The 19,605-nt window shown below is 28.8% G+C and overlaps 1 protein-coding gene across 2 annotated transcripts in view; it reads right to left on the bottom strand.

The window, feature by feature from the left end:
* The window catches only part of LOC123549455 (exocyst complex component 2-like), a 51,628-nt gene that overhangs the window by 11,879 nt on the left and 20,144 nt on the right, over window positions 1-19,605 (bottom strand). For both annotated transcript variants that reach the window (XM_053545351.1, XM_053545352.1), the window contains 3 exons: window positions 17,631-17,752; window positions 15,085-15,158; window positions 13,136-13,219 (listed from right to left, as the gene is read on the bottom strand). In XM_053545351.1, coding sequence (XP_053401326.1) covers window positions 13,136-13,219; window positions 15,085-15,158; window positions 17,631-17,752 — 280 coding nt within the window. The remainder of the gene's footprint in view (window positions 1-13,135; window positions 13,220-15,084; window positions 15,159-17,630; window positions 17,753-19,605) is intronic.

Genomic DNA, 19,605 nt, shown 5'->3' with positions numbered 1-19,605 from the left:
AAGAAAAAATGAAGAAAAAATAAGAAAAGCACAAATCGGTATGTACACTGAAATTTAAACCCAATTACGAAAAAAAAAAAGTAAAAAAAAGAAAAATTATAAATAAATTAAAAGCATTACCGAATTAAGGAGCAATTACTTTACTTCCAAAAATTTTTTTGATAAAATGCAAAAAAAAAATTGGCAGAGAATTGGAAGAAAAAACCACCCCGGGAAACTACAAAAACCCATTAAAACCCATTCAACCATTAAAAATATATATGATACAACTGAAAATCAGAAAAAGAAAGGGGAGCAAGACCAAAAGAATTTAAATTTTGTTTTTTAATAAAGAATTGTTTTGGGTCTTTTTAGATAAAATATAACACCCCACAAGAAGTGTTTGAATTTTTACCGCAAGTCGAAAACCCGAAAAAAAAAGGAAAACCCCGCCTTGCGGGTGCTACGCTCTCTGATTTTTTTTGTGTAATAAAAATTGCCCCACCCACATTTCAAGTCAAAAAAGGGGCCATCTTTCTTGCAAAAAGCGGGATAGAAATGTTTCTTGATGTACATGCCCCTTTATAGGTAAAAAAACGTTGCAATTTTTAAAAGCAACTTTGATAGTTTATGAAAAAAATTCCTTAACTAATACCAACCAAGAAAAGATTTTCTAAGTCCAAAAGGGGCAATAATTTATTGAAAAAAGCGGATGGATTATTTGCTTGCTGTACAGGCACTTAAGGTGAACAAGTGTTGCAAGTTTCAAAGCAATAGCTTTGATAGTTTAAGAGAAAAGTTACCTAAACAAAAACTTAACCAAAGAAATCTGATTTTTCTAAGTCCAAAAGGGGGCCCATAAATCTTGAAAAAACAGAGGAGTTATTTTCTTGCGTCGGGGTCACGATGATGGAACAAGTTTTCAAGTTTTAAAGCAACACCCTTTGAATTTTTGGAAAAAAGCTGACCAAACAAAAAAATTTAACCAAAAAAACGATTTCAATCCAAAAGGGCAAAATTTTTGAAAAAAGCAGATGGGGAAAGGTTCTTGATTAAAAGGGTCTGCTTATGATGGTGAACAAGTATTCAAGTTTAAAGCAATAGTTTTGATAGTTTAGGAGAAAATTGACCTAACATAAAAATTAACCAAGAAATCTGATATTTTTCAAAGTAAAAAGGGCCAAAAAATTTTGCAAAAAGCAAATGGAGTTTTTTTCTTGCTATACAGGGTCAGCTTAAGGGTGAAAAAAATTTTCCAAGTTTCAAAGCAATAGCTTTGATAGTTTGGAAAAAAGCTGACCAAACAAAAATTTAACCAGGCAACGCCGACGCCGCGCCGACGCCGACAACCGCCAAAGTGAGACAAAAACTCATCATTTTTTTTTCAAAAAATCGATGGAAAAAAATAAAGGGGAAAATTAATAATTCTAGAAAATGTATTGGAGGATAAAAGAAAATAACATAAAAAATACAAAATATAAAAAAAAGAAAAACATTAACAGAAGATGAAAAAAAAAAAAAATAAAAATTCCAATAAAAAAAAAGGACAACTAAGTAATTATTTAGTGTAATTAAGGATATTCGAAACACGGGTAAATAACGGGAAAAGGAATAAATATAAAACCCATATAAAGTTTCCCCAAATGGACAAAGGGGTATTTAATTTTTAAACTTAAAAATTTTATGGTCAAAACAAAAAATTGCTAAGGGGATAGAAAACTGGAAAAGAAGAAATTTAAACTAAAGTAAAAATGTTTTTGATTGTTTTGATTAAAAAAAGAATAACAATAATAAAAAACTTTTAAACTCATTCAATAAAAATATTCAAAAAATTAACAAAAAGTCGGTTTACCATTAATAAAAGATCTAGAATTTAAAAAGAAATTTAACAAGGTTGGGGACATTTGTCCATGAACCAAAAGAAATGGTTAATGATTGGGGGAGAATTTGGGGCAATTTTGATGCGGAAAAAAATGGGAATGAACTAAAAAAAATGAAGTATTACAAAATTTGATTAACCTATTAAAAATGAAAACATTTTTACCAGAACAACATGAAATTTTAAAAAAATTATTTTTCTTGAATATATAAAGGGAACAAAAAAATATTAATTCGAAACATTAAAGATAATAAAAAAAAACCGGGTTTTTTACAATCAGATTTAGTCGTTCTTTAATTTTAATAAAAATAAAACTTATTTTGTTGGTTTGGATATATTAACACAACCACCGGGAAATAAATTAGGATGATATGAAAAAAAAAAAAATTTCGAATCAAAGGAAAGGGTTTGGAAAAATTATTTAAAAATGGTTCACAGTTCACAGATATTAATAATATTTTAGGAAACATTAATAAGTAAGAGATTTTGAATTTAAAAAAATCAAAATTGCCCCAAATAATTTTTGGAATTTGTTTTAAGATTTTTAAGTTTTTTGATTTAAATTACAGATAATTTTGGTTTGGATTTGGGAAGTACAAATTTTCATACATTGCTTGGATTTGAAAAAAAAAAATTTAAAAAATACTAATGGGGAACTACAACACCAAAAAAACAACTCTGGGGATACAATTTACATTCATTGGATCTTATTGATAATTCACTTGTTGATGAAATTTTCATGATAATCTACTTTAAGACTGCAGATTTAACAAGAGTTTTCCCTTTTACAAAAAAACCCAAAGAGGATATTCTGAAATTAATAAATATATAAAAATTCAAAAAGAATATATATTACAGGTATTTGGTAAATTTTTAATTTTTAATGAGGTTGAAACAATTTTTAACCTAATTTTTAAAAAGAAATATAAAATTATAAATTTTATTTTTTATAAATGTACAAAAAATTTTTATGACAAAAAAAAGGAAAATTTATTTTTTTGGATCTCAGACCAAAGAAGAAATCATCATGGTACGGGTATTTTTGCACTTTTAACAAAATTTTTTTTCAAGGGGATTTTCATCTTCATTAGCACAGCTAAAAAAAAAAGCTTTGGAAACGCAGGAAAAGCAGCATTTAAAATAACAAAAAAGGGGGGCACAAATTGGGAAAATTTTAGCGCGATAAAATTTTGAAAAAATTAAAAAGAAACCTGCCCCCACAGTTGGAATTTAATTTGGGCTAAGGAATTACAAGAAAAAATAACAAAAAAATAATGATAATGGGGAGGATTTTAATAAAAGTTTAAATAGATTATTGTCGGGATGGGGGACCGTAAACGATTAACAGATTAAATTTTTATAAAAAAAAAAGTTTAACTTAAAAAAAAACTAAAGTTTTAATTTTAATAAAAACTAAAAAAAAAAATAAAATAATAAAAATAATACATTTTTAAAACAAACAATTTGCGAAAAAATAGAATTAACTCCTTTCAATTAGATACAGCTTTAATACGCCGGGAAAAAATTTAAAAACAAAAAAAGGATATCACTTTACAATTAATGATGAAGTTCATATTTTTTTTTTTTAATGGTTTTTTTGAAGTAAGTTTTAAAGTAAATAAGCTTCTGATGGTACTGGGTAAATTTGGAGCCCAAATTCTCAAATTAATAATGCAGCTTCATTAATTGACAGTTAGGTTAAACAAAAGGGAAAAATTGTTTATGTTTGTAATAATTTAACAAAGTAAAAAATTTTAAAAAAATTTATTTAACTATCAAGATTATCAGAATAAACTAACAAACGAAAATTTTTATTTAGATACACTGCACGGCTGTCGCGATAAAATTCGGGTTTTAATTTTAGACAAATTAATCCAGGAAATAATGGGGTAAATCAAAGTTTCCTTAAAAAATTTATTAAATTTTTTAAAGGGGTTTAAAACTAATATTATCCCTCCAAAAAATTCAAAAAACCTGCAGAAAACAGTATGATAAATTTAAATTTTTAGAGCTAAACGTTAAAGCGGGTAGAGTAATTGTAAAAAAATTAAATTCTATGGGTTCCGCGTTTGTTTTTCAAATGATTTGGACTTAATTAAAATTTCTGAAAGATTTACAAAGCAAGAGGGCATACCTTGGGGAAATGATACGCAATCAACGATAAAACAACGATTAATACAATTTTTTAGAATAACGGCGGTTAAAACAAAACCACAACAGTTTTTGTTTATTTACAACGCCCCTACAAAAGTAATAATCAAGAAAAAACCCCCACTTTTATTAGATACATTTAAAGTTAATGCAGCAGATAATGCTTGACTTTGATTTTTTGTCGTCTTTGAAGTTGAAAGGGTGTTTTTTATCCAAAAACAGAAAACACAAGTAAATCAAGAATAATTAGGGTTTTAAATTAAATTTATTATTATAAAAAAAAATAATAAGACTACGGAAGTCTGCTAAAAATTAATTTCAAGTTTTTTGGGGATTTGTTCTTTTAAATTGGAATATAAAAAGAAGAAATAACAGAAAAATCCTAAAAATTTACAAAAAATTAAAAATTAAATACACACCCACTGCAAAATCTATTTACAAAATTTGTATTTATGAAAACAGTTGAAAAAAAACTTTTGGAAATAAATTTGTTTTGTTTAAATAACTTGTCATTTTTTAAATAAAATAAATATAAATTAAAAAAATAAATATAAATTATATTAATGACATCAAATTATATTGAATAAAAGTAACCTTACAAGGACAAAAGAAAATTTACCCGACCTACAACAACAAAATTTCCAATTTTTTTAGATTAAAAACATAACAATTACAGGAAACCCCTTTACTATAACAAAAACAAAAATTTAATAAAATTAAAAAAGCTGTTGCAAATAAAAAGGGATAGAAATTACAATTTAAAAAACCCAAAATGTCCAAAAGGCAAAAGGTGGATTTTTGGCTTTAGCGGGTTGAAGGAAAAAAATTCTTCCAATGCAAAAAAATAGTCCAAAAAATGGCCCCTCAGCAGGGAGCCCTTCTGGACGGGCCCCAGTACGGGTGTTATAAAAACTTTGAAATGGATGTTCAGTACAATGAAAGAAAATATATATCACCAAACTTACACCTAATCAAAAAAAGCAAAAGTAAAGGGTCTGGATGATTTAAAATTTAAAACAAAAAAAAAACAAAACGGGGTTTTTTTGTATTTGGCTGCATCTAGGGAAAACCTTTGATTACATCTTTGTTAATGGAAAAGGGGCACAGATTGATTCACAACGGGACCTTTCGACGACTTCCCCATAGAAAAAAAAAAAAAATTTTAAAAAAAAATAAAATTTATAACAAACCAATTTCTAACTTTGAAAAGACAAAGGGTAAAAAAAATTAAAAAATTAAAAAAAAATTTTTGGGGGTTTTTAAGAAAAAATTTTTCTAAAATTAAAAAAAAGGGCGGTGTGGGAATTAAAAATTTGGCATTCATGTCCGGGAAAACCCTGGTTTTTACTTGAATACTTTGTACTTTTACCCCTTTGGGCTTCCTCCCCAAAAAAGTAATTAAGTAAAACCAAATGTAAAAAACAACAATGTTCATACAAGACAAAACAAGTTGCTTTCGGATATTATTTTTTATTTTTCATTAAAAAGTTTCAAAAATAAAGTACCGTTGTAGATTTATTGTATAAAAAACTAAAAATTATAATCAAAGAGAAATGAAAAAAAACTATTTTAAATTATTTAACCAATAAGGACATGTAAATTTTCTGGGAAAAATTAATATAATGGGAATTTTTAAAAATAAAAATGAAAAAGTAATAAAATAGAAAGACATTAAAAAAAAACCCCATTGTTTTTAAAATGTTATACCCAAAATACCCGGGGGGATTATTTCAATGGAAAACCCGAAATGCACCCCGGTTAGTTCCAAAAAGGTAATAAGTAACAATTAATTTTAAAATTTCATCGAATTTTTCTTGTTGATGCAAATTTAAAAAGATAAAAGGGGAACTAAATACAAATAAAAATAAAGAAAATTAATTCTTCAAAACAATCAAAAAATAAAGAAAAAATGAATCATTTCTATTAATTATGCAAAGGGAATTTAAAAAAAATGATGTTTTTTAATAATTTTTTTAAAAGTTTGAATATTCAGTTTAAAAATTTATGGTTTTAAAATTTAAGTTTTTTAAATTTTAAAAGTTAATTTAAGAGTTAATTTAAATTTTTAAATTTTGAGTTAATTTAAATTTTAATTTAAGAGTTAATTTAAATTTAATTTAAGGTTATTTTAATTTTTTAAATTTAAATTTTAAAAAAAAGCTAATGTAAACAAACCCTTATCAAAAAATAATCTTTTTCACAACCATGAAAAAATTTTATTTTAACATAACGGAAAATTTTTGTTTTATTAGAACGAATAACTTTAAAAGTTATTACTTTTGGGTGAATTAAACAAAGTATCTTTTTAATTTTAGCTATTTTTTCTTAACAACAATTTTTTAATTCCTTTACTTTTTTAAAAATTTACTTCGTTTTCTAATAAATAAAAAACTTTTTTCTTTTAATCCGACAAAAATTTAAAAATGGGAAGCCAGCACTTCATCTTTAAAATTTTTCCCAAATTTCTTTTTTATTTTATCAAAAAAAAATTTTAATTACTACGTAATCACTAACAAATAAATCTTTTTCCTTATAAAAAACCTCATATGCATCTTGGTTTTTAATTTTATAACAAAATGAACAGTGCAGGGAAAATTTTTTTACAATTACCTCGTACTTTTCTTAATAAATTATAAAGAAAATCTACATTAAAAATTTTTATAAACTAAATGCACTTTCCAAATAACAAGGCTGTTTAATAACAAAATTTCTTTTATTTTATGAAAAACCAAAAAAGGGTTTGAGTTAAACATCGTTGAACTAACAAAAAAAAAAATTTGGCTATGTATTTAAAAAATATTTTTTATCATAGTTAAATTTTAAAAACCCCTTGCGTAAATTCTCCATGTTTTTACCGAAACAGAAATTTTTTCATTAATTTTAAAAAAACCTTTTTAAATGAATTTTTTTGCTTTAGATTTTTTTGAGTATTAAAATCATATACTTTTTTTAACCCGGGCTTTTTGTAAAAGTTAATACTTATGTTTTTTTTTACTTTTAACCCAATTTGTATATAGTTCAAAATTTTTATAAAAACTACAAATTTTTTTTTTTTCATTTAAAATTTAAACCCCTCTTTACATTACTTTTTCCTATTTCAAAAACGTTTTTAAAATTTTTACTTAATCAGAAAGCCATTGTCGGTATAATAATTTTTTTTAGGACTAAAGGGTAATCATTATTACAGTAGTAATTCTTTTGGGGTATTCAAGATCACTTCAACAAAAGTTTGTTTTACCTTTTGCAATAATTTCTTAAAGTTTTTCGGATATAAATTTTTAAAATTTCCAGAGGTAAAGGTTTCACATGCCCAAACCCTAAAGGTTATTGGCGTCAGGTACAAATGTATTTTGATTTTAATTTGGTTATAATCTTTCAATATTTATTGTTTTTCTTTACGTATCGTTTAAATAAACTTTTTCCCCCCCTCTCAGTCCCTTTTTTTAATAAAAAAAATACTACAATATCAGTTAAAATTAACTTAATTTCCCGTCATTTTTTAAAATTGCATCCCAAGCTAAACCGGACACTAAAATAATGACAAGGATCAATTTGTAGTACTCCAAACATAGTTTTCTAAAAATTTTTAAAACATCAGCTAAAAGAAAACCATTTTTTTAAAAAAGATCTGATAACTCCCATGTTTTAATTCAAAAATTTTTTCCCGATATTTTTTAAAGTTGATTCATTTTCAATTGGTTTTCATTTAAAATTGAATAAAACTCTTCTTTAGAAGAATTCTGTTTTTTTTAATTTTTTAAAAATCCAGAATCATATGGATAAAAACCTTTTGTCTTTTAAAAAATTAATAAATCAAATTCTTAGATAAATATTTAAAATTCTGGAATATTTTTTACAAAATTTATCCCAAATTGAGACATAAATTGGAAAAGAACATAAAACCAAGTCGAATCTAAATGCCAATTCTTTCCTATTGTTAGGGAATAACTTAATTTCTTTTTTTTTTATTTTTTTCATAAAAAAGACCGTCAAACCTCTTTTAAATTTTGAAAAAAAAACAAATTTTATGTGTTAGTTTAAAATTAATATTACATTCGAGTGAGCACTTTCCCCTAAAATTTTTCCCGTTAATTTACATGATCCTTTTTTGATTGAAAACTTCTATCATTATATTTTTTTTCACAAAAATGCAAAACTTTTTTTTTTAAATTCACTTCACTTTTTTTGACATTCATTCTTTGTTAAAGTGCTCTTTTAAAAATTTTTTTTTACAATATTCCTCTTCCTCAAACATTTTTTTAAAACTTTTAAATGCATTTTGGGGCCCCATAAATCTGGGGGGTTTAGTATATTTTTCGTCATTACAAAAACAACTTTATAGCCGTAACCCCAACTTAGATTTTGAAGGTATAAATGAAATTTATTGAGGGAAAGCATTAAACTTTCTAGTTTTGATTCAAAATCACAAAATACAAAAATACTGGGAAACCTTTATGAAATTTTTAAATTGTACTTTTTTCTTTTCCCCTTTTGGGATTTTTAAAACCTTGAACCATTAATAGCTAAACAATTTGGATGGCATTTAATTTCTTTTTTGGAAAAAAGTTGCAGACAGCTTTACGAAGGTTTTTTATTTGCATTTTTGTTTTTTTTTAAAAAAATTAATTTATTAAAGTCTTTATCCAAAAAAAATTTGGACACTTTTTGAGCTTACATCATCATCATTATTTTTTCATTTATTTTATCATTTTAATTTGCAAAATGTCACAGTGTTCTTCGTATTGATATTTGAATTAAATGGGTAAAACTATTTCTTCAAACCAAAAATTTAAAAAAGAATTTTTATTAAAACTTCAATTTTTGGGATTTTATTAATTAACAGGAAACTTTTTCCAGATAATCAAGATCGTTTTTATGTTTTTTATAAATTGAAAATCTTTCAAATGTTTTTTTTACAGGGAAATTTGTAAGCTAAATGGGACCATCTAAAAAATTTGTTATCCTTCTTTATATTTTTTAACCTTTCATTGAATTTTTTTAATGGTTTTGGTAATTTTAAATAAATTAACGCCAATGGGCTAACTTATATCTGTTTATATAATGCTCAAATGACTCTATCTCCACCACTTCCTTTTAAAATCCAATTTCCAAAATTTTATTTTTTATTCACAAAAACTTGACGTAAATTTTTTTTTTTTTCGTTTGTTAAAAATTTCTAAAGCCCTTTTATTGAAAATAAGCGATTTACGTGTATATATTGACATTTTACCATTTTGCAAAAAATTTTTTAAAAAAACGTTTATTTTTTAAAACCTTTTAAAGTTTTTAATTCAATTTAAGTATTTTCAAAGATCGTTTTTAGTTAAATAAATTTTATTCTTTGGATCTTGTCTATATTAATTTTAATTTCAAATTCTTATAAATTTTTTTTGTAGTCCTCAATTTTCCCTCTATTTTTATATTTGAAAATAAAATTCGTTAAGCAAAAAAGGGTTAAAAAAATAAAAAAAATAAAGTTTTAAATTATCTTTAAGAAGAAATAAAATATTTAAAATTTTTATCTTTTTCCATTAACTTTTTATATTCCACATTTTTCTCGTTTTTTTCCTTTTCAGCACATTTTATTACCCAGAATTAATACCAAGGCTTTAGAAACTGCATAATGCTTTTTTTTGTTTTTTCTTCATTATATCACAGTCGTTACAATACTTTTTTAGGGTTGTTTCGAATATTTTTTGGTCTGGACAATACATAATCTTTCAGCTTTTCTTCTTCATTTAAAAACAACCACAGTCCCATTCAAAAAAAGTTCTTTTACGAAGATAAGACTATAACATTTTGTAATTTAAAAAATGACATTTTTTTTATATTCATCGCTAAATATTTTACAAGTTTTTTATTTAATAACATTTCTTCTTTTTAAAAACTTTTTAATGAATTTTTATCTGGATTCATTATTTTTTCCCCAAATGCAGATAATTTTTACAAACATCATCACCTTTCTTTAAACCATCTATATATAATATCTTTTTAGAAAAAAAAACTCTAAAAAAGCCCCAAATAACATTTAAAAATATAATTTACTATATCTTTTGAAAAGATTTTTAAAATCATTTTTTCTAAAAAGTTATCAACTGTTTAAAAATTTTTAAAACCTCTTGAACATTTTGTTTAAAACCCTTTTTTCCCCTGAATTTGTGTAGTTTTTTCAAATAATCAAACCAACTTTTTTTTCTTTCCCCGTTTTTTTTTTTTAGTCTTTAAAACATATTTTTGGGGTTTGGTTTTAACATAAACAAATCCGTCAATTGGTTTTTTTTCCGTATGGTTTTATAAATGATCAGTTAAAAAAGATTTTTTACTGCCCACCGGGGCATTTAAACACCATTGTCGTGATGTTGTTTTTTAAAAAATTACGTTTGTTAAAAAAAACGTTCAAGGACAAAACACCATCAAAATGTTTAGCAAAGATAACATTTTTTTATGACTTTTAAAGTTTTACTGAAAAGGGAAAAAAATATTTGGAAGGGTTCTTGGCACAAGTTTAAAAAAGGGTTTTATGAATTTTAATTGGATCCATAACTTTTTTCCCTTCGGAATTGGTTCTGAATTATATTAAAATTAGGATTAATTCTTTAAAAATATCTAAAAACGACTTTTTCCCGATGCAAAATTTCCTTCACTGATATAATTTTTCTCATTTATATAAAATACTTTTAAAAAAACTTTAATTTAAAATTAATTAAACCCCTTCTTTTTTTCTTTTTAAACCTTAATTTTTAAATCCTTTATATACGTTTCAAAAAGGGATTGAAAAATTTTTTTTTTTTCCGCATCTAATAAATGTAAAAAAAACCTGAATAACTTGTTTTTCCCTTTTTTCTTTATTTACTTTTTCCCAAACCTGCTTTGAAATTTTTTTTTTGTGATGATGTGCTTTTAAAATAAAATTTTTTGTCGTCAAGTTTTTGTCTGTTAGTAAATATGGGAATTACTGATGGAACGCGCCAGCAAATGCTCAAAAAAAGGAATAGCTGGAAAAAGGCAATCGCTGAACAACCAAAAAAACCCCTGTAATTATAATCCGGGACTTACTCTCCCACAAAATTTAAAAACTTTTTTTGTAACAGCAGCATTTTTTTTAAGTGAATGTTTTTCTGTCTAATGTTTTCTATTTCCAAATTAAAAAATTAAATTTTATGGACCATTTAATAATAATATTTTTAAATTTAAAATTTTTTTTTTCAAATTTCCCAAATTGGGGACCCAACTATTAAATTTTTCATTTTAACCTTTCCAATTTTTACTAAAAACTTTTTTCTTATATCTCGTCTAAAAACTTTTTTTTTTAAAAAATTCTTGTGTAGAAAGGGAAAAGTTCTTGTTCAAAAATGAACCTTTAATTTTTTCATTATTTAAATCTTTAATAGTGTCTTTGGTTTGTATACAATTTTAAAATTAAAAATTTCCTCGTCCGTTTGGTGATATCCCTTTTTTAAAAACTTTTTGTTTGCTAAAAACTCATCACCAATTTTAAAATTTTGGGGTTTTCTTTTTTGGGATTTTTAAATCACCATATAAATTAAAGTAAACAGACTTTTTAAGTTTTTACTTCTTTCGGGTTTGGTGGCTTTTATACTAAATTTTTGTTTTTTTTATTTATCAACCATATCCTGCAAAACTAAAAATTTTAAAATATTATTTGCAAAAATTTCCACATTATTCTTTTTAAACCTATTAAATCCCAAATTTCAAACCCTTTTCCCTTTATTAAATTATGATACATATTAATTTTATTTTTTTTCAAAAATGATTTAAACTTTTTTTTTAAAAATTCTTTTCCTTTATCTACCCATAAATTTCGGTAATCGTCCTTTTAATATTATTTTTCAAAATTTTTTGTAACAGATTCTCCATTTTATTCTTAATGGGAAAAAACCCCAACATATTTACTAAAATTTTCAAAACCCCGGTTAAAGACTTACTCCTTTATTATTTTTTGAAAAAGCTTTTCTTTCAACAAATCACTGACCAAATATCATCAATACATTAACAATCACTCTTTTTTCTTAAATTTTTTTTTAATTGTTTTTTGGGAATTCTTCGCTAATCACGCTCCATGTGAATCCGGGGGGTACCTACCCCCTTTTTCCCTTTTTTGATTTTTTTTGTCCCAACCCAAGTGTGTACTTTTAATTAAGGGGTTCACAACTAAATTTTTGCAATCTTTCTCCAAATGTTTTGATTTTGTTTTTTTTAAATTGAAAGCATTTGCTTATCACAGTACCCTTTTTTTCACCACTGTCAAGCAAAAGTCATGGCCATACATCTTTCATCCATTCATTGCAGGGGTCCTTATCTGGGGGTTTTTCCCGGCCCACAATAATTATACCCGGATTTTTAACCTTTCAGGGAATAAAGGTAACATTGCTTTTGAATATCAAATTATCCCCGATTTTTAAAAAACTTTTATTTTATTTTTCCACAAAATGAACAATTCCTTTACTTTTTTTCCCGTTTTTTGTTTTAACTAATGAGGTTTAATTACATTAACTTCTTTTTTCAAACAATATTTTATTTTGAAACTCATCTATATCAAATGTTTAAAATTATTTAAAAACAATAAAAGTAGTTATTAATTGAAAAAAAAATCAAATACCTTTACATTTTTTCAATAAAAATAATCTGCCAAAAGTTTGCCAAAAGTTTGCCAAGTTGGCAGACATTGTCACATTGCTGCCACTTGGCAGAAAAATGGCAGGCTTTTGATTGGTTGAATTTGTGTTTGCCAACGTTCTGCCAAAAGTTTGTCAAGTTGGCAGCGACTGCCACATTGTTGCCACTTGGCAGGATTTTGGCAAATATTTGGTGGAAGTGTTTAATCATATTTTACTATAGGTTTTAACAATAATTTGTTAAAATTTGTTTTAAATTTGTTGAAATTGGTCAGCATTGGTCGGTTTAGGTCAAGGGTCATATGTCAAGTGGGGTCAGATATGTCCTCGCACCATCCTTTCTTATACTACTGAACTTACAAAATATAAGTTTTTGAAGTATAAAGAAAATTGTCTTGAAAAAAAAAACAACAAATGGGCACAAGGGACATTGTCCTGAAATGAGTTTTTATCCAAATGTTTAGTACAAAGATTGTGTATGCAGTCTTACCTCAGGTTCTCCCAGTTTATTCTGCACAACAACTTCATGCAAATGTTGAATGGCTTCATTAACAATGTTCTCAAACAGGGCTGGCTGTAAATAAACAACATGCAAAATCATTTATAATATGGGGTATGCCTGTTTCTCGTCGATTCGAGCTTTCTCGTCGATTCGAGCCCTCATGTTTTAGTAAATTACATGCTCATGTTGCATGTTCTTCCATCAGAAACTTTAGTCATTTACATTTTATAATGCCTTGGAAAATATTAGACATGAAACCACCGAAAAACTGAGTAAATACTTGTTTTAATATTTTGCATCAAAATTTGCTTATTTCAAGAGGAAATTACACAGTGGGTAATATTGTGAGTCAAAATTTAAATTAAAAGCACCCTGAGCATATTTTGACTGTTGTAACAATTGAACAAGAAGTCAATCTTGATAAAAATTTGCTTTATGGAAATAGACTGTGCAAATATTACCATTTATTGACCTACCAAACAAAGGGCTCAAATTGATGAGAAAGTTTTAAAATGATGTGGAGTTTGACCTCCTTCAGTGTCATGCAAAAAAGTACATTTAAGAGATGATAAACGTTTAATTTTTAATGTCCATTTTTAAATGCAAATATTTTTGTAACAACAAACAAAAATTATTTAATTGAACAGGTTTAAAAAAATATGCACACACCTAAAAGATTTAAGAGGCTCGAATCAAGGAGAAAGCAGCATACTAATTTTCATAGATCTCATGGTTGCATCAGTCCTCAAAATTGAATCTTAACAAACAAGAAGTTCCCATTCTTTTATCTAGATAAGTGAAATTTCACACATTCATATCCCAATAAAATAGTTGTTTTTGGCAAAATCACAAAATTTCATTTATACAGAACAAGGCAGTCTGAAAGATAGCTATATCCCCTGCCGCTGTTATGGGTAGTGAAAGGGTTGATGGTATTGGCCGGAAGCATTAACGTTAAGTATATTTTATAGTCTATGTATGACAACATCAATGAATCTGAAAATCCTTCAAGGGGTTTAGGAGATACAGAGAGGACACAAAATGGAAGGCTCAAACCTTTGATCTTCAGCTGTGACCTTGACCTTGAGCCGACATGGTTGACTCATGAGTTCTCTACATCGTCTTGAGGTGATCATTTGACCCAATTTTTATGAAAATCCTTCACGGTGTTTAGGAGATACAGAGTGGACATAAAATGGAAGGCTCAAACCTTTGACCTTCAGTTGTGACCTTGACCTTGAGCCAACATGGCTAACTCATGAGTTCTGCACATTTTCTTGAGGTGATCATTTGACCCCAGTTTCATGAAAATCCTTCAAGGGGTTTAGGAGATACAGAGTGGACACAAAAATGGAAGGCTCAAACCTTTGACCTTGAGTTGTGACCTTGACCTTGAGCCAACATGGCTGACTCATGAGTTCTGCACATCTTCTTGAGGTGATCATTTGACCCAAGTTTCATGAAAATCCTTCAAGAGGTTTAGCAGATACAGAGTGGACACAAAATGTTACGGACGGACGGAAGGACGGACAGAGACCACTGCTATAACCCCCACCACTCGTGGCAGAGGATTAATTAAATTATTTCAAAGTATATCACAAAATTTTATTTCACTGTAATTGTTCTATCTATTCTTCTATCTGTTGCTCAAGTAAACTTTTACCTATTATTTTGGAGTCAAATTTTAAATTTAAAGCACAAGAGCTACAAAGGGTAAAAACTTGTACATACACAAGCATACCTACATTACAGCACTGTAAAACAATTTATTTTGTTAGCATAAAGTCCAGGAAAGCTTTCCTCTATGGAAGGCCAGTAAGATTATACTTTCATGCTGAAATGACTTCAACTGAATACAAGTAATGTAAATTTTGCAGGAAAAACTTCCTCATTGCTTACAGTTTATTCTTGACTTAAAAATATACATTATTGCTTACTAGTTGTGTTGTACCACCAAATTCATCATCCAATTCAACAACCCAAGTCTCCTTTGTGTGGAGACAACGAACATCTGAAATGCCATATTAGTCTTGTAGATAGAATCAACTTTTCAAAATTGTAAAAATATTTTCACAAAAGAAGTGTAAGTCTATTAATACCTCATTTTCACAAAGATAAATTCATAATAATAAATAAGAAGGCACTAAATTGTCATAGGATATCACCTGTCATGTTTTGCTCTGTTTATTGTAGAGTGTTGTCGGGTATATTGGGACACCTAACAAACTTTTTTAACCTTGATTTTACATATGCTTGTTTCGGGACAGGGCATGAACATTCTGAATTTCCTATCTTTTTCGGTCGAATAAAATTTGGCCCCGGTAAAGGCATATGCACATTAAGTGCAATTTATGTGGATGAAAATAAAACCCGTTGGAGGCAGTTTTGGGACATGTCGGGTATTTTGGGACACCTTCATTTTTTTTTTTAAACAGCTTAAATTGAACACAAATCATCATGTTTTATTAGATGAATAAAGTTAATTGAATTCTGTCTATTAAGTCGGTATTAAATGCTTATTATCAATTAAGTGTAATACATAATTTTAGCCTGTATCAAACCACAATAGAACAAACAAGTGTATATCAATAAATTTCGACAAACAACATGACCGTCTGTTCGATACAGTTCTCATTCTAGTGCAGGTAGAAACACATCTTTTAGCCAGAATGCAAACAGTTCCGAGTCCATCCACCCTGTGTTTGTACCCAAGAATAGCATCTGGGAAATCTTCCAGAGGGTTATACAGCACATGTACTATGAGAGGCCTAGACATAAACCAACAGCATCCATACTCATATATGCTAGAACAGTTACCTGAGTGTTATCAGATGATGTAAAATTATATATTATATATGTTAGGTACACCCCTTGGAGCAAGTACTTTGCCACTTTTAGGACATAAGAGAAAACAGATTCATTTGCGTTAAACCATCTACTGGGATCTTTCCATATCAGAGAATCTTTCCGCTCTACTGACATGAAATATATCAGAAAACCAATGCTCAACTCTTTTGGATGTCACATCTCTTTAGCTAATTGTTGAGGCATTCTAGAAACTAATTCTGAGTGTCTTTTAAAATGACACGATACCAGTCTCTTTTACCGGTCGAAAATCTACAACAGGAGAAGCCACACCATCAACTGTAATGATACGTTGAATGGTGTCTAGGATCTCTGCCCTAGCTTATAAACCAAATCCCATTTCCGTCATGGTAATTGTCCAGTCTGCAAGCATGTCCTCCTCTTCCTTCTTTAATATAGTTTCAGAGCCACTGCGAGCCCCAATTTCAGGCTTAATTATTGTTAATTGAGTTGTTTTGAGCATACCAAAAGTTTTAGCTGCTTTGTGAAGTGAAATGCTTTTACTTCTTATCATAGTTACTTAATATATATCTAGTGACTTGAAGTTTTGATTGTGAATTTGCAATACTACTTGCACTGGAACTGGCGACTCATTCTAAAAACACTTAGGAAGATGAAAATGTAATTTTATCAATCTTATGACATTTGGTTCCAATATACCAGACAGTGATAAAATGTTGTCAGGTATTTTGGAACCATTCACAACATATCATTAAGCAGCGCTAACAACAAGCAGACGCTTTAATTTTGATACGAACATGTTTTTCACTCTAGAAAAAACTATTAAACTGTTAAAATGCGCTGTTTTTACTTGTAATAATGTCAGCTGTTTTTATCCCTTTTTTACGGGTATAAGTAACTAAAAGATTTTGCGCTTCAAATTTCAAAATAAGTTAAAATAATAGCAATGACATGAATGTGCAGACGACGTGTAGACGCCTGCAAAAACAAGTGGACTTGATTATCAATTCAGACTAGGAACAATTAAGGAACAGTGTTCCTAACCAAAAATACGAGATGCGGACCAAAACTGCCTACGGTTCCAGAATACCCGACAACGCTCTAGTTACTTTGAAAAGAATGTTCACAACAGTTTAAATTTCATACAGCAGTGAAGCTAAATATAGTGTAGATGAATGTTTTACCAGTCTTTTTCCAAGAATGTTTCTGACATTGCAATAACATCAGTTAAAACAACATGAAACAGCAGTTGTTCATCTTGTATACACTCTTATCTCAAATAAATACACATGCCCCAATAGTCATGGACATAATTACACCTTAGTTGTTGGCTAAAGCCTCCAGCCCTTTAACTAACCAAGCAATATTGATATTGCATGTTTATGACCTTCTTTAATCTATTTAATTGCAAAGCAGGTACAAATGAGCCGTGCCATGAGAAAACCAACATAGTGCATTTGCGACCAGCATGGATCCAGACCAGCCTGCGCAGAACAGCATGGATCCTGACAAAACTGTGCGGATGCGCAGGCTGGTCTGGATCCATGCTGGTGGCAAATGCACCTTTTTTTCTCATGATGAGGCTCAAATGATTCAAAATGGAACAACATAATCTAAGTATACTGTACTATGAAAAGGTAAGTGATATGACACATACCACTGATAGCTTGCTGGAGCATGGTGAACATACAGTTGGTTCTCATATCAAAAGCTAACTCCTGGATCAGCTCCTGGCTGTCACTGGGTAAATCCAAGCTGCACAGGGAGGATGCACATGATCTGTAACATTGTAATGACAAGATTATATATTACATTTACAGAGTTACCCTCATGTAGGCCTTGCAGTGCTAAAAAAACTGAACCCTCGACCCACAATTTTCCACCTGTGAGGTCAGCACACTCACCACTAAGTTACAGAGTACTCTCTATACAGTTTAACATTATTGTTAATAAAAATATACTTTTGACACATGCTTAACCACACAAAATGTATACATGGAAACATCTACCAAATCACACACCTCATTAAATCATACAAAACTAGAGGTGCTTCTGAGAAAAGTGCATGTCTCCCACAACTGCCTAATCATCTGAATAGTAAGTCTGTCTTTGTTTACTGTTTGTGGCCTATTGGTATTCACATGTTGGAGTAACCTGTCTACAATGCTGTGTCGGTAGTGGTAACCAGCTACAATGTTGCATCGGTCTACAATGCTGTATCGGTAGTGGAGTGGAGTAACCTATCTACAATGTTGCATCGGTAGTTGTTTGTAATTATGTTCAAGGGCCATAATTCAAGTGCCTTGCCTGATTTGGCTAGTTATCGAACTTGGCTGAGGTCTTATGGTCAAACACATTTTGTTCAAGTTTGGTGAAGATCGGATGAGAAATGTTTGACTTAGAGTATGGACAAGCTTTGTGACAGACACACAGACAAGAGTAAATCAGTATGTCTCCCACATCACTGTGTGGTGGGAGACATAATAAAACTTGTTGACGAAATCACTAAAATATCTTTTCTATAAACATAATGCATAATACTTTTTATACATCTAAACATATTACATATATTTTCATTATACATAAACTGTATGTACGAGTAGCACAATGGCTTCCTCACATGAAGAATTAAATGCTCCAAGCAAGTTTTAAACCCCCATCAGTAAGAGGCAAGTGATTCTTAGTCAGAAACCTTAACACCTTGGCAAAGCAGGCCCCATATATCAGTAGTAATTGTTCACATCTTAACCTTTAGCCTGCTGGTAGCAAAAAATTTGCCTTTGCGACCAGTGCAGATCTGTGCAGGCTGATCATAGCCAGTCGGTAGATTTTCAGTGAACACACCAGTCCTTTGAATAACAAGTGGCTTTCCAAATTGAATGATGGACCTGTCCATTTAAGAAATTTAGCAGGTTAAAGGTTAAATATGGACAAGCAAATTCGATGAATTGGAATCCCCCGCCGAAAGGGTCAGAGTTGAGGAACGGCAAAAAAATATATCCAGCAAAAAGTTAAGAATGTTACCAAGAAGCAAATAATTTCATTAGTCAAAATCAAATTAAAAGAAAATGAATGGTTTGTTTGGGTGGGGCTGGGGGGGGGGGGGGGGGTGAAGACACAACAGTTTACATGTTGATTATAAATATTGATAGAAAATGAAAAATGAAAAAAAAAAAAAAAAAAAAAAAAAAAATGGTGGGGGGTTGGTGGGTGGGTGGGGGTGGGGGGGGGGAACAAGGTAAGGTGGTGACCAGGTGTAGGTACACAACATCACATGTTTATAATAAATGTTCATGGAAAAGAATGAAAGAAGTTTAATGAAATTCTTCCAATTGGTTGGTTTGTTATGTACAGATCTGTGGATTTTTAAACAATTAAAGGGCAATAACTATATGGAAAATTGACCAATCGAAAAAAACCTTGAAGGGCATCGTCGCAGTATCTTGGTTCATGTCTGTTTCAAGTTTGATGAAATTCTACCTGCTAGTTACTGAGAAATGGCTGCAGACGGACATTTTTCATTAAATCAAGGGCAATAACTCTGACGGAAATTGACCTATCAAAAAAAAAACTTGACGGGCATCAGCACAGTATCTTGGTTCATGTCTACTTCAAATTTGATGAAATTCTAC

Source organism: Mercenaria mercenaria, chromosome 6 (assembly GCF_021730395.1).
Source record: "Mercenaria mercenaria strain notata chromosome 6, MADL_Memer_1, whole genome shotgun sequence".
Classification (NCBI taxonomy): domain Eukaryota; kingdom Metazoa; phylum Mollusca; class Bivalvia; order Venerida; family Veneridae; genus Mercenaria; species Mercenaria mercenaria.
Note: the sequence above shows the minus strand (reverse complement) of the source record. Positions and strands in the feature narration are given on the sequence as shown.